The sequence below is a fragment of the Coregonus lavaretus genome, assembly GCF_964263955.1.
Source record: "Coregonus lavaretus genome assembly, chromosome: 8".
Taxonomy (NCBI): Eukaryota; Metazoa; Chordata; class Actinopteri; order Salmoniformes; family Salmonidae; genus Coregonus; species Coregonus lavaretus.
The window spans coordinates 7,053,609-7,077,685 of record NC_139995.1 but is presented as its reverse complement, the minus strand read 5'-3'; the positions used below and the strand labels follow the sequence as shown (position 1 = coordinate 7,077,685).

The 24,077-nt window shown below is 42.5% G+C and overlaps 3 protein-coding genes across 3 annotated transcripts in view; 1 reads left to right on the top strand and 2 right to left on the bottom strand.

Moving 5' to 3' along the window:
• The window catches only part of LOC311133823 (dnaJ homolog subfamily C member 16-like), a 29,102-nt gene extending 25,325 nt beyond the window's left edge, over positions 1-3,777 (top strand). Inside the window, exons 13-16 of the mRNA XM_084167416.1 lie at positions 175-255; positions 769-861; positions 986-1,156; positions 1,426-3,777. Coding sequence (XP_084023542.1) covers positions 175-255; positions 769-861; positions 986-1,156; positions 1,426-1,996 — 916 coding nt within the window. The 3' untranslated portion in view covers positions 1,997-3,777. The remainder of the gene's footprint in view (positions 1-174; positions 256-768; positions 862-985; positions 1,157-1,425) is intronic.
• A 45-nt stretch (positions 3,778-3,822) lies between these two features.
• LOC311133824 (cytidine deaminase-like) lies at positions 3,823-14,135 on the bottom strand. Its single transcript, XM_084167417.1, has 4 exons — positions 13,844-14,135; positions 12,738-12,849; positions 4,460-4,517; positions 3,823-4,259 (listed from the first exon to the last, which is right to left on the bottom strand). The coding sequence occupies exons 1-4, from the start codon at positions 14,031-14,033 to the stop codon at positions 4,119-4,121; spliced, it is 501 nt and encodes a 166-aa protein (XP_084023543.1). The 5' UTR covers positions 14,034-14,135; the 3' UTR covers positions 3,823-4,118.
• Positions 14,136-14,459: 324 nt separating this feature from the next.
• On the bottom strand, positions 14,460-20,295 carry LOC311133394 (trypsin-like; the record flags this gene model as incomplete). Its single annotated transcript, XM_084166894.1, has 6 exons — positions 14,460-16,912; positions 18,518-18,775; positions 18,998-19,139; positions 19,394-19,495; positions 19,527-19,677; positions 20,241-20,295. 6 exons carry the CDS (start codon positions 20,293-20,295, stop codon positions 16,760-16,762), a joined length of 861 nt encoding a protein of 286 aa, XP_084023020.1. The 3' UTR covers positions 14,460-16,759.
• Between the last annotated feature and the right edge of the window lie 3,782 nt (positions 20,296-24,077).

Genomic DNA, 24,077 nt, shown 5'->3' with positions numbered 1-24,077 from the left:
ACGAAATACAATTATTTTGTTGTGATTCTTTTGGGGGGGGGGATTCTTGCTTAAAATGGCATTGTTGGTTAAGGGCTTGTAAGTAAGCATTTCACTGTTGTATGTGACACATAAAATTTGATTTTATATACTATAAATCTATCATCTAAACTTGAGTTGGTGTTTATCTTCTAGGCGAGAGATGATGCCCATCCTGTCTCTCATCTTCTCTGCTCTGTTCATCCTCTTTGGGACTGTCATCATCCAGACCTTCAGGTGAGCATGGGAGCCTCCACCTCTTAGGCTGGGACTCAAAGTTAGTTTACATACCGTAGGCCTGCTAACCTAAATATTCTTAAATATGTTTTTGTTTTTTTTATACAAAAAATAAGCTTTAAATGGTCATGGTCTAATTGACTCAACAACCAAAAACACATATCTAAGTTTAGCTTTCTTTTATGAACCAGAAAATCAATAGCTAACTCATTGATCCTGCTTTGTAGTATAACCCTCTGGTGTATGCTGCCACAAAAGGCTCCACAAGCCCTGCATATATTCTGTTATCAGGATTTGTTGAGACAGTGTTTACAATAGAAAAACGTAGAATCCCTTTTGTCTTTCCGAAATTAACTTGTGTAACACCTGATACTGTATATTTGTATGTTAGGAGAGTGAACTCAGACCCTTCAACATTGACTTTTCAGTCAGTGTAAGTAGTCCAGTGATAATTCATGTTTTCTGATAGCAGACCGACATACAGCTGTTCTCTCACCCTTTCTTCATCACTAGTGACTCGGGTGAAGAGAAGCCTCCCCAGAAACCAAAGTCAAAGAACCCACCAAAGACTGATGACGACTCAACTGGTAGAGCCAATACTTCCAGGTAACGATAAAAGTGTTTGTGTGTGTGTAAGTGAGAATGTGGGAGTGCATGCGCAAGGGTTTTTCTCTTCAGTAACATATAACGAGTATTCACCCTCTTCTCTCCTCTCTCCCCACCCTGCCAGTCGTCCTCCTAAGAAGGACTTTGTAGAGGTGACTGAGCTGACAAACGTCACCTACATCAGTAACCTGGTCAAGCTGAGACCTGGTCACATCAACGTGGTCCTAGTCCTCACTGACGCTTCCAAGAATGCTCTGCTCAGGAAGTACGCCAAAGAGGTCTTCTCCTTCTCCGGGTAAGATGCTATACAGTGCTTATAAAGTCTCTCTTGCAAAATATATATGTTTTAATTATAAATGAGTGAGACAAACATGTATAAATAAAGGTTACATAAAATGTACTGCTTTAGAAAATACCCTCAATACCTAGTGGCAGAAATGAAATGCATTCTATGCTGTTCTATTGTATTATGCGCAAGTGATTAGTGTGTTTTTGTGCCACACCCTCTCTGTTTGTCTCTCTGTCTGTGATTGTGTCGGTCTGTCTCTCTATGCCCACCCTCAGGACCCAGACCCTACACTTCTCCTTCCTGAATGCAGACAAGCACAACCAGTGGATGCCCTCTCTCCTGGAGTCTTGTCCTACTGCAGCCCGGGACCTGGCCCACGGAGAAGAGGAGGAGGAGGAGGGGGGAGGAGGAGAGGGGGATGAACACTCCTCTTCCTCTCCTTCCTCAGGTCGTCCCAGAGACTTCGCAGGCCATGTTCTGGCCCTCAATGGACACAAGAAGTACTTCTGTCTCTTCAGACCGGTCTTCACTGGTGACACGGACACTGGCGGAGAGAGCTCGAGCTCATCATCTTCATCATTTGACGAAGGCTCCAGGAGAAAGTCTCGGTCCAGGTCGCGGTCCAAGTCGAGCTCACGTTCGAGGTCCAGGGAGGTGGGGGGTTCGTCGGGTAGGGGAGGCAGGGGTGGTGGGCGGTCCTCCAGGGCTACCAGTCTGGAGGTGCACCATAAGCTGGACAGGCTGGGGCTGTGGATGGAGAGGCTGATGGAGGGGAATCTGCTCAGACACAGTGTCCCTGGCTGGCCTGGGCTGGACACCACCTCCTCTAGCTCCAGCCCCCTATGATGTGTAAATGAGGTTTCTGATAAGAGCAGCTTAAACGTAGTCATTATGCAAAGCCAATGAATAATAGAGAAGGTTAATATAACCCAATAAAGGATACTAGCCTGGTCCCAGATCTGTTTGTGCTGTCTTGCCAATGCCAACTTCAGGTGTGACAATGGCCATAGCAGTTGGCCAGACAGCACAAACCCATCCGGGACCAGGCTAGAAGCTCCATTTACCCTATCACAACAATCTTTTTTACTTTAGCTTTAGGGACTATAGTAGGTGAAGCTTAAAATGCACTGATCTTGCCATTGGCTTTCATAGGAAGCTGTTAACCAAGAATTAGGGCTTGAGACAATTGACGTGTTGCACTGTAAAGCACTGACTACTGTATGCTTGGATATTTTGTTGTTGTAAATAGACAACAAGGACCCTATTACATTTTTTTCCAAAATAACACTGGCTCTTACGATTTAAAGAAAAAGGGGAAAAAAGTACATTATGGGGTACAATTCAGAGGAGGCTGGTGGGATGAGCTATAGGAGGACAGGCTCATTGTAACGGTTGGAATGGAATCAATGGAACGGAGTCAAACATTGTTTCCATGTGTTTGATGTGTTTGGTACCATTCTATTGATTCCATTCCAGCATTACAATGACCCTTTTTCCCCATAGCTCATCCCACAAGCCGCCTCTGGTACAATTATGGGGTAAAATTATGTAGGTTAGGATCAATGTACTGAACCAAATTGTGTGAAACAAAAAAATCGAAAGTACACATGGCTTATTTTTAACCTAGGGTCATGCTCATAGGAACACATGTTTAAAAAGCAAGTTTGAAACAGGAAAAACAAACTTGTTTTTGTAGCACAAGTTCAGGTATTACCTCCCGTTTAAATACATTTTCTCCTATTTCATGCTCACTGAACTTTACCATAGTAACCCTGAACTAAGGTCAGTTTTGCTTATTCTTTCCTAATGGTTAAGGTTAGGACTTGGGGGTGCTAAACTGTTCCTAGCTGGTTGAATAGAGCCCTTGGTGTACTCTGCTGCTGCTCATGGCCAGTTCAGGCTCCCAAGCCGGAGATCTCCTTACAACTCTTTTATAAATGTTTATTTCTCTTTGTAGATCAGGCAGAAAGGTTGAATCATCCTTCCATCTTGTTTTGTCTTTTCTTTTACTTTAATTTTGAGTCCGTGACCTTAAATACACCACTATGGATTTTAACGCATTGCCATTGTCAGAAAAATATTCTGTGTTGTCACAGGAGACCTGCAAAGCTACATCGACTTTATTCCACAATTCTTTCCTTCCTGTACCTCATGATGTGCTTGTGAACCATGCTTGCGTGATGATGAGTAACCTTGCCTGAGACCTGAAGACTTTGGTTAAGGCTTTAGCTTAGCGAGCTAAACAGTCTGGTTCTAACCCAGTCGGTCGCACTTTCATAAGATGTCCTTTACTTGTATTCTTCCTACAGAATGATTTGCTGCTCACTAAGTTATAGAGATAAACTACGTAGATATTTCACTTTGCCTGCCTGACTGTCATTGGAATGCCTTTCTCATGTTCATGTCCGATATTGGTGCTGATGAAAGCTATAAAATGTTTCTTTTTTTTTAAACAAAACATAAGTTTGAGATGTCACTGTTTGGGAGAATCAGTAGGACTGTAGTCCATTTTAAACGATTGGTATGTATTCATGAAATTATGTGGATATATAATTTTGATGTGCTGTTGATATTTATTTGATGTAGACTATATGCTTCCTAATGCTAATAAACCTTTTCTAAATCTATCACTCACAGGAATAGATTGTTGTGGAATAAAGATACCAGCTAAGTGTGACAAAATAGTTTACAAATGTATTGAATACAAATTGATCAATGTACTTAAATATGTTATTTACAATCTCGATATACATGAACAATGAAAATGCATAAACATACTTTCATAGACCTTTGACATAGCGCTACTTTCCAGTCTGCACATGCTACCTAAAATGTAATTTTTCTGGATTAGAATTCTATATCCTTTTACCCCAATCTACTGTATATCAAAGACTTGTGTAATATATATCAATAATTTACAACATAAGTGTATTTATCTAGCACCCCCCCCAGTGGTTGTTATAACAGGTTAATACTCGTTGGAGATCTTGAGGACTTTCTTCATGGACAGGTCTTCTGGGCCGAAGGAGACAGGAAGCAGCTCACTAACGTTCATCTCTACGTACGTGCCATCTGGCTTGGACAGATACACGTCCCAGCTGGCCCCAAACTGGAGAGGGGAGAAAAACACGTCATATATGGAGCATCGGCAAAACTTTAGATGAAGTTTCCTGCTCTATAACTACTTTGGTAATGAGAATGTAATTACATGGACCTAAGCACTCAAAAGGCATAGTAACAGAATTAGACATAGATAAATGACAGACAATTTGTCTTCCTCCTAGGATGCAAGGCTTGAATGACGCTTACCTCTCTCATGAACTGTCTGCAGCCACCGCATGGTGAAATGAACTGGTCATGTAAGTCACTGCAAACAAATTGATAACAACACAAGACATTTTACAACACCGTCAATGAAAAGAATACTATTATCCTTGCGTTGCACTATGCTTCATTAACACGCAGGTTGGCATTTATTGGGATGACTCGTGTACTGGAGGGTGGTGGTCACTAGCTGGCACAGCCACAAAGTAATAACTTATTTTAAACCAAACTGTAACCTTAACCACACTGCTAACCTAAAAGCAAATGTTTGTTGATATGAATTTTTACAATATAGCTTTGCAGCTCGACCATCTAGCGGAAATCGCTCAGTTCTGCCTCCAGGGCAAGACTCGTGAGGATAAAAGTCAACCTGCCTCTTAACACATTTGTATGAGAACATTGATTGCTCATGAGGATAAAAGTCAACCTGCCTCTTAACACATTTGTATGAGAACATTGATCGTTATCAAGATGTTATTACACTTCCCTGACAATAGGGATGAGCATTAGACTTGAATTATTGAGGAGATGAGGAATGTACACATTTCAAATCAAATTGTATTAATCACATCCGCCGAATACAACTGGTGTAGACTTTACAGTGAAATGCTGGCTTATGAACCTTTCCCAACAAGTAATTTTTTTAAATAACTAACACCAGGAATAAAATAAAATACACAAGAATGGAACTATATACAGGGAGTACCAGTATCAGATCAATGTACAGAGGTACTTGAGGTAGATACACGGTAGTGCATTCAGAAAGTATTCAGAGCCCTTGACTTTTTCTACATTTTGTTATGTTACAGCCTTATACTAAAATGGATTAAACACATGTTTTCCTCATCAATCAACACAATAACCCATAATGACAAAGCAGAAACTGTTTTTTAGAAAAAAAATTGCACATTTATTTTAGAAAACAAATAAATTAAAAACACATGTCAAAATTGTTATAAATTGATTTGCATTTTAATGAGGGAAATAAGTGTTTGACCCCTCTGCAAAACATGACTTAGTATTTGGTGGCAAAACCCTTGTTGGCAATCACAGAGGTCAGACGTTTCTTGTAGTTGGCCACCAGGTTTTCACACATCTCAGGAGGGATTTTGTCCCACTCCTCTTTGCAGATCTTCTCCAAGTCATTAAGGTTTTGAGGCTGACGTTTGGCAACTCGAACCTTCAGCTCCCTCCACAGATTTTCTATGGGGTTAAGGTCTGGAGACTGGCTAGGCAACTCCAGGACCTTAATGTGCTTCTTCTTGAGCCACTCCTTTGTTGCCTTGGCCATGTGTTTTGGGTCATTGTCATGCTGCAATTTCCATCCACGACCCATTTTCAATGCCCTAGCTGAGGGAAGGAGGTTCTCACCCAAGATTTGATGGTACATGGCCCTGTCCATCGTCCCTTTGATGCGGTGAAGTTGTCCTGTCCCCTTAGCAGAAAAACACCCCCAAAGGATAATGTTTCCACCTCCATGTTTGACGGTGGGTATGGTGTTCTTGGAGTCATAGGTAGCATTCTTCTTCCTCCAAACACGGCGAGTTGAGTTGATGCCAAAGAGCTCGATTTTGGTCTCATCTGACCACAACACTTTCACCCAGTTCTCCTCTGAATCATTCAGATGTTCATTGGCAAACTTCAGACGGCCCTGTATATGTGCTTTCTTGAGCAGGGGGACCTTGCAGGCGCTGCAGGATTTCAGTCCTTCACGGCGTAGTGTGTTACCAATTGTTTTCTTGATGACTATGGTCCCAGCTGCCTTGAGATCATTGACAAGATCCTCCCGTGTAGTTCTGGGCTGATTCCTCACCGTTCTCACGATCATTGCAACTCCACGAGGTGAGATCTTGCATGGAGCCCCAGGCCGAGGGAGATTGACAGTTATTTTGTGTTTCTTCCATTTGCGAATAATCGCACCAACTGTTGTCACCTTCTTACCAACCTGCTTGGCGATGGTCTTGTAGCCCATTCCAGCCTTGTGTAGGTCTACAATCTTGTCCCTGACATCCTTGGAGAGCTCTTTGGTCTTGGGCATGGTGGAGAGTTTGGAATCTGATTGATTGATTGCTTCTGTGGACAGGTGTCTTTTATACAGGTAACAAGCTGAGATTATGAGCACACCCTTTAAGAGTGTTTTCCTAATCTCAGCTCGTTACCTGTATAAAAGACACCTGGGAGCCAGAAATCTTTCTGATTGAGAGGGGGTCAAATAATTATTTCCCTCATTAAAATGCAAATCAATTTATAACATTTTTGACGTGCATTGTTCTTTCTCTCACTGTTCAAATACATCTACCATTAAAATTATAGACTGATCATTTCTTTGTCAGTGGGCAAACGTACAAAATCAGCAGGGGATCAAATACTTTTTTCCCTCACTGTACATAAGTATTCAGACCCTTTACTCAGTACTTTATTGAAGCATCTTTGGCTGCGATTACAGCTTCAAGTCTTATTGGGTATGATGCTACAAGCTTGGCACACCTGTATTTGGGGAGTTTCTCCCATTCTTCACTGCAGATCCTCTCAAGCTCTGTCAAGTTGGATGGGGAGCGTCGCTGCACCGCTATTTTCAGGTCTCTCCAGAGATGTTTGATCGGGTTCAAGTGTGGGCAAGGATCCCTCTGTACTTTTCCCCATTCATATTTCCCTCGATCCTGACTAGTCTCCCAGTCCCTGCCGCTGAAAAACTAAAGAATTCAAGCTTGGTTTCATCAGAGCAGAGAATCATGTTTCTCATGGTCTGAGAGTCCTTTAGGTGCCTTTTGGCAAACTCAAAGCGGGCTGTCATGTGCCTTTTACTGAGGAGTGGCTTCCGTCTGGCCTGATTGGTGGAGTGCTGCAGAGATGGTTGTCCTTCTGGAAGGTTCTCCCATCTCCACAGAGGAACTCTGGCGCTCGGTCAGACTGACCATCGGGATCTTGGTCACCTCCCTGACCAAGGCCCTTCTCCCTGGTGGCCAGCTCTAGGAAGAGTTGTGGTGGTTCCAAACTAATTCCATTTAAGAAGGATGGAGGCCACTGTGTTCTTGGGGACCTTTCAATGCTGCATAAATATTTTATTACCCTTCCCCAGATCTGTGCCTCCACACAATCCTGTCTCGGAGCTCTACGGACAATTCCTTCGACCTCATGGCATGGTTTTTGCTCTGACATGCACTGTCAACTGTGGGACCTTATATAGACAGGTGTGTGCCTTTCCAAATCATGTCCAATCAATTGAATTTACCACAGGTGGACTCAAATCAAGTTGTAGAAACAGCTCAAGGATGATCAATGGAAACAGGATGCACCGGAGCTCAATTTCGAGTCTCATAGCAAAGGGTCTGAATACTTATGTTTATAAGGGATTTCTGTTTTTGTGGACCATGTTAAGTCCTTAGTGATGTCGACGTCAAGGAACTTAAAGCTCTTGACCAGCTCCACAACAGCCCCGCCGATGAGTGCATGCTCTCCACTCTTTCTAATATAGTCCACAATCAGCTTCTTGGTCTTACTGACGTTCAGGGAGAGGTTGTTGTCCTGGCACCACACTGCTAAGTGTCTGACCTCTCTCTGTATGCTGATTCACCGTCGTCGGTGATCAGGCCTACCATCATCGTGACGTCAGCAAACTTGATGGTGTGTACCTGGTGCCGTTTTTTTTATGTGTTATTTTTTACATTATTAGCACAGAAAGTGTTTTGCATCATTACGTACAGCCGGGAAAAACTATTGGATATCAGAGCGGCGGTAACTTACCAGCATTACGACCAGGAATACGACTTTCCCGAAGCAGATCCTTTGTTTGCTCTCCCCAGGGCAACTGAACTGATTCCAGCGGCTGACCCAAAACATCGCTGGCGGAGGAGAGTCACTCGGAGCAGCCTGCTGGTCCGACTTAGGAGGCACGCACACCACCCACCGCTTCCAAGTATTCTACTCGCTAATCTTCAATCTTTGGTTAACAAAGTCGACGAACTACGGGCAAGGATTTCTTTCCAGAGAGACATCAAGGCCTGTAACATACTCAGTTTCACGGAAACATGGCTCTCTTGGGATATTCTGTCGAAATCGGTCCAGCCAGATGGGTTCTCAGTTCATCGCACAGACAGGAATAAATATCTCTCCGGGAAGCAGAAGGGCGGAGGTGTGTGTTTCATGATTAACGACTCATGGTGTAATTGTAGTAACACAGAGGAACTCGAGTCGTTCTGTTCACCCTACCTAGAATTTCTCACAATCTAATGCCAACCGTATTATCTCCCAAGAGAATTCTCTTCGGTTATAGTCACGGCCGTGTATATCCCCCCTCAAGCCGATACCACGACGGCCCTCAAAGAACTTCACTGGACCTTATGCAAACTGGAAACCACATATCCTGAGGCTGCATTTATTGTAGCCGGGGATTTTAACAAAGCAAATTTGAGGACTAGGCTGCCGAAGTTCTATCAACATATTGACTGTTGTACTCACGCTGCTAAAATCCTCAACCATTGCTATTCAAACTTCCGGGATGGTTATAAGGCCCTCCCCCGCCCTCCTTTCGGCATATCTGACCACGACTCCATTTTGCTTCTCCCTTCCTATAGGCAGAAACTCAAACAGGAAGTACCCGTGCTAAGGACTATTCAACGCTGGTCTGACCAATCGGAATCCACGCTTCAAGATTGTTTTGATCACGTGGACTGGGATATGTTCCGAGTAGCTTCCAAAAATAATTTAGACATATACACTGAAATGGTGACAGAGTTTATCAGGAAGTGTATAGGTGATGTTGTGCCCACTGTGACTATTAAAACCTACCCTAACTAGAAACCGTGGATAGACGGCAGCATTCGCGCAAATCTGAACGCGCAAACCACCGCATTCAACCATGGCAAGGTGACTGGGAATATGGCAGAATACAAACAGTGTAGCTACTCACTCCGCAAGGCAATTAAACTGGCAAAACATCAGTATAGAGACAAAGTGGAGTCGCAATTCAATGGCTCAGACACGAGACGTATGTGGCAGGGTCTACAGACAATCACAGACTACAAAAATGAAAACCAGCCACGTCGCCGACACCGATGTCTCGCTTCCAGACAAGCTAAACACCTTTGCCCGCTTTGAGGATAACACAGTGCCACTGACGAGGCCCACTACCAAGGACTGTGACCTCTCCTTCTCCATGGCTGACGTGATTAAGACATTTAAGCATGTTAACCCCACAAGGCTGCCGGCCCAGACGGCATCCCTAGCCGTGTCCTCAGAGCATGCGCAGACCAGCTGGCTGGTGTGTTCATGGACATATTCAATCTCTCCCTTTCCCAGTCTGCTGTTCCCACATGCTTCAAGATGGCCACCATTGTTCCTGTACCCAAGAAAGCAAAGGTAACTGAACTAAATGACTATCGCCCTGTAGCACTCACCTCTGTCATCATGAAGTGCTTTGAGAGACTAGTCAAGGATCATATCACCCTAGACCCACTTCAATTTGCCTTCCGCCCCAATAGATCTACAGACGATGCAATCGCCATCACACTGCACACTGCCCTATCCCATCTGGACAAGAGGAATACCTATGTAAGAATGCTGTTCATTGACTATAGCTCAGCATTCAACACCATAGTACCCTCCAAGCTCATCATTAAGCTTGAGGCCCTGGGTCTGAACCCTGACCTGTGCAACTGGGTCCTGGACTTCCTGACGGGCCGCCCCCAGGTGGTGAAGGTAGAAAACAACATCTCCACTTCGCTGATCCTCAACACTGGGGCCCCACAAGGGTACGTGTTCAGACCCCTCCTGTACTCCCTGTTCACCCATGACTGCGTGGGCAAGCACGCCTCCAACTCAATCATCAAGTTTGCAGACGACACAACAGTAGTAGGCTTGATTACCAACAATGACGAGACCGCCTACAGGGAGGAGGTGAGGGCTCTGGGAGTGTGTTGCCAGGAAAATAACCTCTCACTCAACATCAACAAAACAAAGGAGATGATCGTGGACTTCAGGAAACAGCAGAGGGTGCACCCCCCTATCTACATCAACGGGACCGCAGTGGAGAAGGTGGAAAGCTTCAAGTTCCTTGGCGTACACATCACAGACAAACTGAAATGACCACCCACGCAGACAGTGTGGTGAAGAAGGCGCAACAGAGCCTCTTCAACCTCAGGAGGCTGAAGAAATGTGGCTTATTACCTAAAACCCTCACAAACTTTTACAGATGCACAATTGAGAGCATCCTGTCGGACTGTATCACCGCCTGGTACGCAAACTGCGCCGCCCACAACGCAGGGCTCTCCAGAGGGTGCTGCTGTCTGCCGAACGCATTACCGGGGGCAAACTACCCGCCCTCCAAGACACATACAGCACCCGATGTCACAGGAAGGCCAAAAAGATCATCAAGGACATCAACCACCCGAGCCACAGCCTGTTGACCCCGCTATCATACAGAAGGCGAGGTCAGTACAGGTGCATCAAAGCTGGGACCGAGAGACTGAAAAACAGCTTCTATCTCAAGGCCATCAGACTGTTAAACAGCCATCACTAGCACATTAGAGGCTGCTGCTGCCTATTGAAATCACTGGCCACTTTAAGAAATGGAACACTAGTCACTTTAATAATGTTTACATATCTTGCACTACTCATCTCATATATATATATATATATATATATATATATATATACTGCATTCTATTCTATAATATTGTTCTGTATCTTAGTCCATGCCGCTCTGTCATTGCTTGTCCATATGTATATATTCTTAAATCCCATTCCTTACTTTTTGTGTGTATTGGGTATATGTTGTGTAATTGTTAGATATTACTGCACTGTCGGAGCTAGAAGCACAAGCATTTCGCTACACCCGCTATAACATCTGCTGAACAGGTGTATGTGACAAAAACTATTTGATTTGATTTTGATTTGATTTGGTGTTGGAGTCGTGCACGGCCACGCAGTAGTGGGTGAACAGGAAGTACAGAAGGGGACTAAGCACCCACCCCTGAGGGGCCCCATGTTGAGGGTCAGAGTGGCGGAGGTGTTGTTGCCTACCCTCAACACCTGGGGCCGACCCATCAGGAAGTCCAGAATCCAGTTGCAGAGGGAGGGGTTCAGTCCCAGGATCCCTAGCTTGGTGCTGAGCTTGGAGGGGACTATGGTGTTGAACGCTGAGCTGTAGTCTATGAACAGCATTCTCAGATAGTTACTTCCACTCTTGTCCAGGTTGGAGAGGACAGTGTGAATTGCAATTGAGATTGCATCGTCTGTGGATCTGTTGGGGCAGTATGCAAATTGGGGTGGGTTTAGGGTGCCTGGGATGATGGTGTTGATGTGGGTCATGACCAGCCTTTCAAAGCACTTCATAATTACAGATGTGAGTGCTACAGGGTGATGGTCATTTAGGCAGGTTACCTTGGGGCTCTTGGGACCATGGTGGTCAGATTGAAACATGTTGGGATTACGGACTGGGACAAGGAGAGATTGAAAATGTCTGTGAAGACATCTGCCAGCTGGTCTGCACATGCTTTGAGATTGCGCCCTGGTATTCTGTATGGCCTGGCGGCATTGTGATTGTTAACCTGTTTAAACGTTTTGCTCACATCAGCAATGGAGAGCGAGATCACACAGTCATCCGGAAAAGCAGGGCCTTTCACGCAAGGCACAGTGTTATATTCCGAGCGTCGTAGCCGGTGTAAGGATTCCACCTTCCTCCTCTATTGTCCTTTTGCATGTTTGATGTCTCGTCAGAGGTCGTAGCGTTGTATGCGTCCATATCCGTGTCCCATTCATTGTAAGCGGTAGCTCTAGCAGATGTTGCCTGTAATCCATGCTTTTTGTTTGGGATACGTTCTTATAGTCACTGTGGGGACGACATCGTCTATGCACTTATTGATGAAGCCTGTGACTATTGTGGTAAACTCCTCAATGTTATCAGATGAATCCCAGAACATATCCCAGTCTGTTCTGGCAAAACAGTCTTGTAGCTGGTTCGAATCCAGGCTCTGTCGATGGTTGGTAGAGCATGGTGTTTGCAACGCCAAAATTGTGGGTTCGTGTCAGTATGAAAAAAAAAAAAGAAAAAGAAAAAAATAATGTATGCACTCAGTAACTGTAAGTCGCTCTGGATAAGAGCGTCTGCTAAATTACTAAAATGTAAATGTGAGCAAAAGCTCGAGACCAGTTGTTATTTATGAAAAAACGCATACCACCTCCCTACCTTTCGTTTTCTGGTAAGTCTATGTCATGGAAAGAGCAGGTGTTGTTAATGTTTTGTACACTCAGTGTAGAACTGTACCTGGCAATAGCAATGGCCTTGAAGCTACGGTATCCCTCTGACACTGCTTTAGCGATGGCGTTCCTCTCTGCACACACACCCAGGTTGTAACACGCGTTCTCCACATTGCAACCTGAAGAGATAACCGACCACATGTACTGTCATGTACAGAGCTTTTCACTTGTTTTCAAAGGGTTTAAAACGATGGCAAAGCAGAGAGCTGACGATATGTCTCCCCTGGTTCCTCTAAAGATCTTATATGATTGATCAATTGATGGATTTGTTCATTGCAAATACCGTGACTTTAGGCCAAGGAGATTACTTGGTTAGATAGTTTCCCCTCAGTTAACCATGAACAGGTTATGCAAAACCAGTCAGTCGAGAACACAATGTACAAAGTTATTGAAATCCTTAGAAATTAGTGTCTGTTCATGTATTGTTAAATAGCCTAGTTATGCTTGTGCACAAAAAGGCTTCTTGCCCACTTGAGCTAAATTCCTAACTGACTAAATTCTAACTGACTATCTGATTAATTTATGACTGACTAAATTCATTTCTGATTGACTAAATTCCAATGCTGAGGGAACAAGTGTGAATAATCTACGGAACTGTAGAACACAGACAGACAGAGTTACATCATTCTGAACATCACAGGCCTGCTTCATATGTGGTTATTCCTTTTGGTGGTTAGTCATGACTCATGAAACAGATTCAGGAACATTGTAACATTGGATTTTACACACTTACATATTCCTGCTCATGATTAGAAGCAATCTTTATCACACATTTTACAGTATAAACGTTACAGGGTAATGTTTTATTTTTCAGATTATGGGATATGCCTATTTTCTGTTTATCTATCTATTCTAAAGTTTTTGATTTAAAATGTAGACGTTCTGTACATTTTTACAGTACTGTAACAACACATGCATCTAAAGCCGGATCCCTCTCCACTAAGTCTTCCCAGTTCAATATTGTAGTTAAACGACAATGTGTTCCCAGTCAACTTACCTGGTCAAATAAATACAACTAAACATATACTGATTGTCAGCTGTAGGTATTTTTTAAGATTGTCAAATAAACTCAATCAATTAATCAATAGATTGAAGTGATAGATGATATCTCACCTGTGAACACTCTGTCGTCGTGGGCCAGGAGGGCAGCCCCGACCCTGAACTTGCTGTAGGGACAGTAGGAAAACTCCTTGGCCTCCAGGGACCGATGGATGAGCCCTTCTACCGTTACCCTGGCTGGGTGGTGGAGGAGCCGTGACCCCTGGTCCTTACCATGGAGCATCTGGATCTGCAGGTCTCCCATACTGCCTCTGAGTCTCTGTCTGTGGTGTGAGTCTGTGGTTGTAGGTGCGTGTGTCTGTTCTTGTTGAGTTTTTCTGACTTTCTGTGGAAGTATGAGTATGTCTTGTACTGTAATAGATCGGGGGAGGGTATTTATTTCTTTATAGCCAATCCCTGTTGCTTGTATATCCTCCCCCTCTCCGATGGGTCTGGACGGGTTGGGTGGGTGTGTGTATGTGGGGGGTGGGGTGGAGGGTGAGTCAGCTGCATGCAGAGGTGAGTGAACTCTGTTACATAACCAGTAAGATATTGCATATTGTTGCCTTAGCTGACTGTAAATGTTTTCTTTGTGGCTGTGTATAAAGTTCACATAATGAGGTTTGTGTGCTGGTAAAATATATTTATTTTTGTAGATGAGTAGCTACGGATTAGTAAAGAGACAGCTTGGTAAAAATAAGTATCTTTATTGTTTTACTATTCCGTAGTAGGGACATGGGAAAGCACAGGGAGAAACAAAAAGAACCTTAGAAACGTGTGTTTCTTAGAAAGATGCTGAGGATGCATCAATGTCTGTTATTTATCAACAGATAAAAAGGATAAGAAGTATAATGTGTTTGCTAAGACATACGAAGTATCATATGAATCAAAATATGATATAGAGGGAAATATGTCAACTAACAGTGCAGACACAGAAGCTTGAGTGTGTCTTAAACTCTATTTCTGTTTGGTGACCAGACAAAATAAGCCAACCCTTGTGTATTTTTCTGATGTTTCTCAATGGCTGTAAAGTGTACACATGTTTTTCTTATTCAACAAATGATTACATGGCCTGTAGGTCGATCACATCTATACATCAGTCTGTCTGCTGATAACACTATCACTTAGATGCTTTCTATCAGCAACAAGACAATATCACTTACTATTGACATATACTGTACAGCATTCAGTAGCAATAAGAGAGAAAATAGACGAGTGTATCTTTTCGTGTTTTCTATTTTGTAAAAAAAAAAAAAAAACAGTAGTCATTGTTCACAGTGGGTAGATCAGTATCTAGTGTTGAAGTCGGAAGTTTACATACACTTAGGTTGGAGTCATTAAAACTTGTTTCTCAACCACTCCACAAACTTGTTAACAAACTATAGTTTTGGCAAGTCGGTTAGGACATCTACTTTGTGCATGACACAAGTAATTTTTCCAACAATTGTTTACAGACAGATTATTTCACTTATAATTCACTGTATCACAATTCCAGTGGTTCAGAAGTTTACATACACTAAGTTGACTGTGCCTTTAAACAGATTGGAAAATTCCAGAAAATGATGTCATGGCTTTAGAAGATTCTGATAGGCTAATTGACATCATTTGAGTAAATTGGAGGTGTACCTGTGGATGTATTTCAAGGCCTAACTTCAAACCCAGTGCCTCTTTGCTTGACATCATGGGAAATCAAAATAAATCAGCCAAGACCTCAGAAAAAAAGTCTGGTTCATCCTTGGGAGCAATTTCCAAACGCCTGAAGGTACCACGTTCATCTGTACAAACAATAGTACGCAAATCTAAACACCATGGGACCACGCAGCCGTCATACCGCTCAGGAAGGAGACGCGTTCTGTCTTCTAGAGATGAACGTACTTTGGTGCGAAAAGTGCAAATCAGTCCCAGAACAACAGCAAAGGACCTTGTGAAGATGCTGGAGGAAACAGGTACAAATGTATCTATATCCACAGTAAAACAAGTCCTATATCGACATAACCTGAAAGGCCGCTTAGCAAGGAAGAAGCCACTGCTCCAAAACCACCATAAAAAAGCCAGACTACGGTTTGCAACAGCACATGGGGACAAAGATCATACTTTTTGGAGAAATGTACTCTGGTCTGATGAAACAAAAATATAACTGTTTGGCCATAATGACTATCGTTATATTTGGAGGAAAAAGGGGGTTGCTTGCAAGCCGAAGAACACCATCCCAACCGTGAAGCACGGGGTGGCAGCATCATGCTGTGGGGGTGCTTTGCTGCAGGAGGGACTGGTGCCCTTCACAAAATAGATGGCATCATGAGGAAGGAAAATTATGTGGATATATTGAAGCAACATCTCAAGACATCAGTCAGGAAGTTAAAGCTTGGTCGCAAATGGGTCTTCCAAATGGACAATGACCCCAAGCATGCTTTTAAAGTTGTGGCAAAATGGCTTAAGGACAACAAAGTCAAGGTATTGGAGTGGCCATCGCAAAGCCCTGACCTCAATCCTATAAAAAATTAGTGGGCAGAACTGAAAAATGCGTGTACGAGCAAGGAGGCCTACAAACCTGACTCAGTTACACCAGCTCTGTCAGGAGAAATGGGCCAAAATTCACCCAACTTATTGTGGGAAGCTTGTGGAAGGCTACCTGAAACGTTTGACCCAAGTTAAACAATTTAAAGGCAATGCTACCAAATACTAATTGAGTGTATGTAAACTTCTGACCCACTGGGAAAGTGATGAAATAAATAAAAGCTGAAATAAATCATTCTCTCTACTATTATTCTGACATTTCACATTCTTAAAATAAAGTGGTGATCCTAACTGACCTAAGACAGGGACTTTTTACTAGGATTAAATGTCAGGAATTGTGAAAAACAGAGTTTAAATGTATTTGGCTAAGGTGTATGTAAACTTCCGACTTATGTCCTATATTGATACACTATCAGTTTCTGTCCATGGTATCCCATCCTTACAAAGGAGAAGACCAAAAATAAGATGGCGTCGCTAGCTGTCGTTCTGCGTGATCCACTTGATCCAGCTGATGTACTTACTGACCTTGGTGTAAACACCAGGGAAATAGGGGTTGGCACAGCTGATGCCCCAGGACACGATGCCCTCAAAGTGCCCGTTACAGATCAGAGGGCCGCCTGAGTCACCCTGTTAGAATAGAATTGAATACTTTAATATCCCATCAAGAAATGTGCTTGCCATACAGATATACTTGGCATACGCATATCACAACAAATGTCCAGACCTGGGTTGAAATACGTGTAGTTTTTATATAAATATGAATGGTCACATTTTTTATTTGGATAGTCTGGATTTTCCTCTGTAGATGCTCTACAGATGGTCATACTATCAACAAACTATCTGTTGATAAGCAACTAATTGCTAAGGTTAGGGTTAGGATAAGGGTTAGTAGATAGTGGCGGTCGGTGCTGTTTAAGACGAGGGAGAAACATGAACATGGCCTTATTTCTATAACAGCATATTGGATGACTGTCATTCATATTCCATTCACCCAGTTCAGTGTAACATAGATAGGTTTAGGCTACTACATGATACTCATATTTTCCCTGTACCCATCATGAGGTTGCTACAACCTAGCCTATGAATGAAAGTTTACAACATAAGTGCACAGGTCGAGAGAATTATGAGGAATCAAGGTGACAGACAGTGACACATTCAATACCACTTTGCACACTCTTGCCGGCGTCTAGCTGGTCTAGGGTGTAATCATTAGTCACCTCATAGTCAACATAGCTACTAGAACTAACGCGGTAATAAACCCGCTAGCTACAATCATGCAGTACAGTCAGAAAGCAGTTTAGCAGTTACACCGGCAGCAAAAGCTTACCTTGACTTTGAAGAGTTCCAGTGTTGGATAGCCATAGCCAGCTAGCTAACATATTATCCCTTTCTGTTTAAGCTCTTTGAGTAGGCTAAACTAGCTAGCTACATTGATGCTAGCTAAGTGAAAGTGTAAAAAAATATATACTATGAAATATAGCTAGCTCTCTCTCTTGCACATTTTATGCACTGCAGTGCTAGCTAGCTGTAACTTATGCGTTCAGTACTAAATTCATTCTCTGATCCTTTGATTGGGTGGACAACATGTCAGTTCATGCTGCAAGAGATCTGATAGGTTGGAGGACGTCCTCCGGAAGTTGTCATAATTACTGTGTAAGTCTATGGAAGGGGGTGAGAACCATGAGCCTCCTAGGTTTTGTATTAAAGTCAATGTACCCAGAGGAGGACGGAAGCTAGCTGTCCTCCGGCTACACCATGTTGCTACCCTACAGAGTGCTGCTGAGGCTACTGTAGACCTTCATTGCAAAACAATGTGTTTTAATAAATGATTTGGTGACGTGAATATATTTAGTATAGTTTTATCTAAAAATGATAACTTTTTTAATGTTTTTTTTAAAATACTAATTTCAAATACCTCTGTTAATTGCATGGGAGTGTATTTAAGTCAGTGTATTTGAGTATTTTCAAATACTTTCCAAGTGTATTTTCAAATACATTCCAATATTCAACTACTTAATAATTGAAATACCTTAAATAGTATTTGAACCCAGGTCTGCATACGTCACAAGACATACAGTACAGTCTGACATTCAGACACAGGCTACACTTTCCAATCTCCATACTAGCGTTCTACTTAGAATGTATACCCGATACATTACTTAATTCGAAGTAGTATGGTAGTGTGGATTATGGACACTGAAATAGAGCCTCAGATCTTTTCTCCTCTCTCACCTGACAGGAGTCCTTCCCTCCGACGCGAGAGCCGGCACAGAGCATGTTGTCTGTAATCCTGAAGTAGTAGTAGTACTGGCAGTTGGTGATGACGTCAACATCCACAGCTTGGAGCACGGGAGACAGGTAGTAGCTGAAGATATTGGTGACCCCCCAGCCGCTTACCGTACAGGTCATTCCCTGCTGCAACGGGGGCATGTCCACTCTGGGCAGGATGGCGGGCTGGATTTTGGCGTTGAGAGTTGCGGGCCTCTCCAGCTGATGGAGGGATAGAGGGGGTAGAGAGAGAGGGAGAGAGAGAAAGAGAGAGGGGGAGGGAGGGGGGGGAGAGAGGGAGGGGGGGGGGGGGAGAGAGGAAGGGAGAGGGCATGAATGGATAAATTAATGAACAAATGAATCAATCAATTAATGAGACCAATAGATAATATACAGAGAGGGAGTACAGGAAAACCAAAGCTACTGTCCATTGTGTCAGCTTACTTTGAGCAGCATGATGTCGTTGTCAAAGGTCCTGTAGTTATACATGTAGTAGACCAGCACATTGGAGACATTGAACTCCTGCTCAAAGCCCTCCACTCTGGAGAAGCTGTGCTCACTCAGTACCACTTTGATCAGGTATGCCCTGTGGATCGAGAGGAGAGGAGAGGGGTGGAGAGTAGAGGAGGTTAGCACTCCAATCTAGCAACCCAGTATGGCAACTAGCATGAGTCATTCCACTTCATTCTAAAGACACACTCTGTAAGATGTCCTGCTGTTCAATGGTTATTTCAATAAATAGTATACCTATTGATTCTTGAAGAATATACATTATAAATGCCCTACTCTATCCCATCATAACCCCAAATATAGTGGGTGTAGTACAAGAGGTAGTCTCACTTGCCAGACTCTAACCCCGTAGGCTCAATTGCTACTGCGTAGGTTCGAGAGAGAGCCAGCTGGTGGACGAGATTAGCCAGACTCAGTGGCTGTGGGAAGGGACTGTAGGTGAAATAGAAGTTGCATAACTCACGGTCTCCAGCAGTGGGCAGCAGACACCACCCACTGAGGGTGTATGAGGGTCCCTCCACAGTAGTGGTATTTGTTGTACTGGATGGAGGCTTGGTACTTTATAGAGTAGGGTGTTACCTCCTGACCCCCTATGATCCTCTGGCCCAGTACTCCTAAAAGGAGAGGGGGAGGGAGGAATGGTGAGGGAGGGAGGGAGGGATGGTAAGGGGGCAAGACTAACCGGTGCCCCCGCACATTGACTCAGTACCGGTACCCCCTGTATATAGCTTCACTACTGTTATTTTACTGCTGCTCTTTAATTATTTGTTATTTTAATTTTTTGCTTCTTTATTTTTTATTTAACACTTATTTTTTCTTAAAACGGCATTGCTGGTTAAAGGTTTGTATGTAAGTATTTCACTGTAACGTCTACACCTGTTGTATTCGACGCATGTGACAAATAAAATTGTCACATGACAACAAAGCCCTTAAATTGAATTGAGTGGTGGGGTGGGAGGGGAGGGGGGAGAGAGGTAGTGAGGTAGGGGTAGGCGGGAGGGAAGGAGAGGTGGGTGGAGTGACAGAGGAGAGGAGAGGGGGCGAGGAGGGAAGGGTAGAGAGGGAGCGAGAGTGGGAGATGAAGGAGGGTGGGAGGGGAGAAAGAGGAGGTACTTAAAGGTAAGATTGAAATCTGCCAAATAATTTCTATGCCCAGTATCATACATTGTTTCTTTACCTCTGATTGTGAGGATGACCAGTAGGATCAGTGATAGATGACATGATTCTGCCATGGTTGTCTGGTCTGGTCTATTTGGAGTGGATTGGTCGGTTCTAACGCAGACAGAAAAGCACACTGGGAAATATTTTACTCCATATTTTTACTGCCATTTAGACATTCAGGAACATGCCACATTAAAGACTATAGCTTCATAAATGTACCACTAATGTAGACATAACATACAGTGCTATGAAAAAGTATTTGCCCCCTTTCTAATTTTCTCTACTTTTGCTTATTTGTGATACTGAATGTTATCAGATCTTCAACCAGAACCTAATATTAGATAAAGGGAACATAAGTGAACAAATAACACAACAATTACATATTTATTTCATAAACAAAGTTATGCAACACCCAATTCCCCTGTGTGAAAAAGTAATTGCCCCCTTACACTCAATAACTGGTTGTGCCACCTTTAGCTGCAATGACTCCAACCAAATGCTTCCTGTAGTTGTTGATCAGTCTCTCACGTCGCTGTGGAGGAATTTTGGCCCACTCTTCCATGCAGAACTGCTTTAACTCAGTGACGTGTGGGTTTTCAAGCATGAACTGCTCGTTTCAAGTCCTGCCACAACATCTCAATTGGGATTAGGTCTGGACTTTGACTAGGCCATTCCAAAACTTCCAATTTGTTGCTTTTTAGCAATTTTCATGTAGACTTGATTGTGTGTTTTGGATCATTGTCTTGCTGCATGACCCAGCTGCGCTTCAGCTTAATCTCACAGACGGATGGTCTGACATTCTCCTGTAGAATTCTCTGATACAGAGTAGAATTCATGGTTCCTTCTATTAAGGCAAGTCGTCCAGGTCCTGAGGCAGCAAAGCATCCCCAAACCATCACACCACCACCACCATGATTGACCTTTGGTATAATGTTCCTACTGTGGAATGCAGTGTTTGGTTTTCGCCAGGCATAATGGGACCCATCTCGTCCAAAAAGTTGACTCAAGTTTGCCAAAAAGCACCTGGATGATCATCAAGACTCTTGGAAGAACGTTCTATGGACAGATGATTCAAAAGTATAACTTTTTGGATGACATGGTTCCAGTAATGCCTGGCGAAAACCAAACTCTGCATTCCACAGTAAGAACATCATACCAACGGTCAAGCATGGTGGTGGTGGTGTGATGGTTTGGGGATGCTTTGCTGCCTCAGGACATGGACGACTTGCCTTAATAGAAGGAACCATGAATTCTGCTCTGTATCAGAGAATTCTACAGGAGAATGTCAGACCATCCGTCTGTGAGATTAAGCTGAAGCGCAGCTGGGTCATGCAGCAAGACAATGATCCAAAACACACAATCAAGTCTACATGAAAATTGCTAAAAAGCAACAAATTGGAAGTTTTGGAATGGCCTAGTCAAAGTCCAGACCTAATCCCAATTGAGATGTTGTGGGAGGACTTGAAACGAGCAGTTCATGCTTGAAAACCCACACGTCACTGAGTTAAAGCAGTTCTGCATGGAAGAGTGGGCCAAAATTCCTCCACAGCGACGTGAGAGACTGATCAACAACTACAGGAAGCATTTGGTTGGAGTCATTGCAGCTAAAGGTGGCACAACCAGTTATTGAGTGTAAGGGGGCAATTACTTTTTCACACAGGGGAATTGGGTGTTGCATAACTTTGTTTATGAAATAAATATGTAATTGTTGTGTTATTTGTTCACTTATGTTCCCTTTATCTAATATTAGGTTTTGGTTGAAGATCTGATAACATTCAGTATCACAAATATGCAAAAGTAAAGAAAATTACAAAGGGGGCAAATACTTTTTCATAGCACTGTATGTGTGCAATTCGGTAACACTTTATAATAACTCCACGTAATAAAACATTTATATTTTATTAATAAATTGTTAATTCATCATTTATGAATCATTAATTGTAAATGTTAGTAACCTTATTCACACATTTACAGTATAAACAACTTTTAAAGTATTTAATAATGATTCAAAAGTTCATTCATAAGATGTTTAAAATAGGTCCTTATAAAAAATGTCTAATCATTAGTCAATCATTAGTCAAGTAATTGTGTGTAGCCTCATCTAAAGTGTGGGCTATTTATACTAAATACTTTATAAATGTTTTAAGTGACCAGTGTAATTTCTCACAAAAAGATGGACATGCCATTGGTAAACATTCCAGCAGTACCTGATGCTCCTAGAACATAACAATGGTTAAACAATAAGCACACAATACAGAGGATGTTTAAGAAAATATATTGAACATTTTATTCCAAAACAGTCACACTGTTGTAATAGTGTGATGTGTAACTTCAGACATATGCTGAGTAAAATAGCGATTTTAGTCCGAAAACGCTAACATAAACACTCCTTAGAGCAGTGTAATCTCGGTTAACCCAGAACCAAAATATTGCTTAATTTGGTCAGCTACGTGATTAAGTTCAGGGTCCATAAGTGAAATCATAGTTTACCAAATATATATATATATATATATATATATATATATATATATATATATATATATATATATATATATATATATATATATATATATATATATATTTTGGTAATTTAGCAGACGCTCTTATCCAGAGCGACTTACAGTTAGTGAGTTACTTCACACTAGAAGAAGATAAGCTAAACTAAAGCTACCCTTAAGGAAAATATAGTTTACTTAACTGAAGCTACTTTTTATTACACTACATCCTAGCTACTTCGGGAAAAATTCAGTGGAGGTTTCTAAGGGGACGGCTCATAATAATGACTGGAACGGAGTGAACGGAATGGCATCAAACACATGGAATTTTTTGCAAAAAAAAAGTAGTGTGTAGGTCCAGTAGTTAGTGACCCCGCTGCATGGCAAAAAAGGAATTAACTACTGAAAACACTACCTTGATTTGAATTTGGTTAAACTACCACCAAGCTTCTGCAAAATGTAGTTTAATTGCTAGTTGAACAACATGTAGTTCTCTATTTCCCAACACTGGTTGGGAGTTGGCGTCTCCACCTTCGCAAAAGGAAACTCTGTCAAATTGTAGTATCCCGTCCTCCCAGGCTGTTGGCCTGGTGTAGGATCAGAAAGGGTCAAAGTAGTGAAATGGGGTGGTGGGTTTTATTTATTTTATTTTATTTAATAAGTGAAGGGTTAGTTGGCAGGGTAATTGTTTTTTCTTTTCTTTATTTATTTGTTGCTTTTCTATCACAAAGTGTAATAGATTTACACTCCAGTCCAGTTGGTGGCGGTAATGCATTTTTTAAAAACACAGTAGAAGAAGAATAACTTCTATAATAATAATAATATGCCATTTAGCAGACGCTTTTATCCAAAGCGACTTACAGTCATGCGTGCATACATGTTTTTGTGTATGGGTGGTCCCAGGATCGAACCCACTACCCTGCCGTTGCAAGCGCCGTGCTCTACCAGCTGAGCTACAGAGGACCACTACTACTACTCCTCCTCCTCCAGACCAGCCATTATTCTGTTTATGCACAGAATCAGTCCACAAGACATTAATAGCAGTCCATAAACTGCTTACCAGGTAAGGAAACTATCCCATTATGTTTAAAGTTAATACCTTTAAAGGCCCATTAAAGGTGCTGCCAAACAAAGCCATGTGTGAAAATAGTCTGCGGTTAAAAGACTGAAGCACTGGAAGCATTTACATTTTATACATGTAAACATTTCTACCAGCTGTTGTGTGTAGGCTACATCTTCCTGTTTCATGATTAGTTCGCATTCGCGAGGTTCACAACATTACCATGACTATTTTGAGACATTAAGGAGCATAAGGTACGGCTGGATTGTCTACAAATGGCACGTCCATCTTTTTGTGG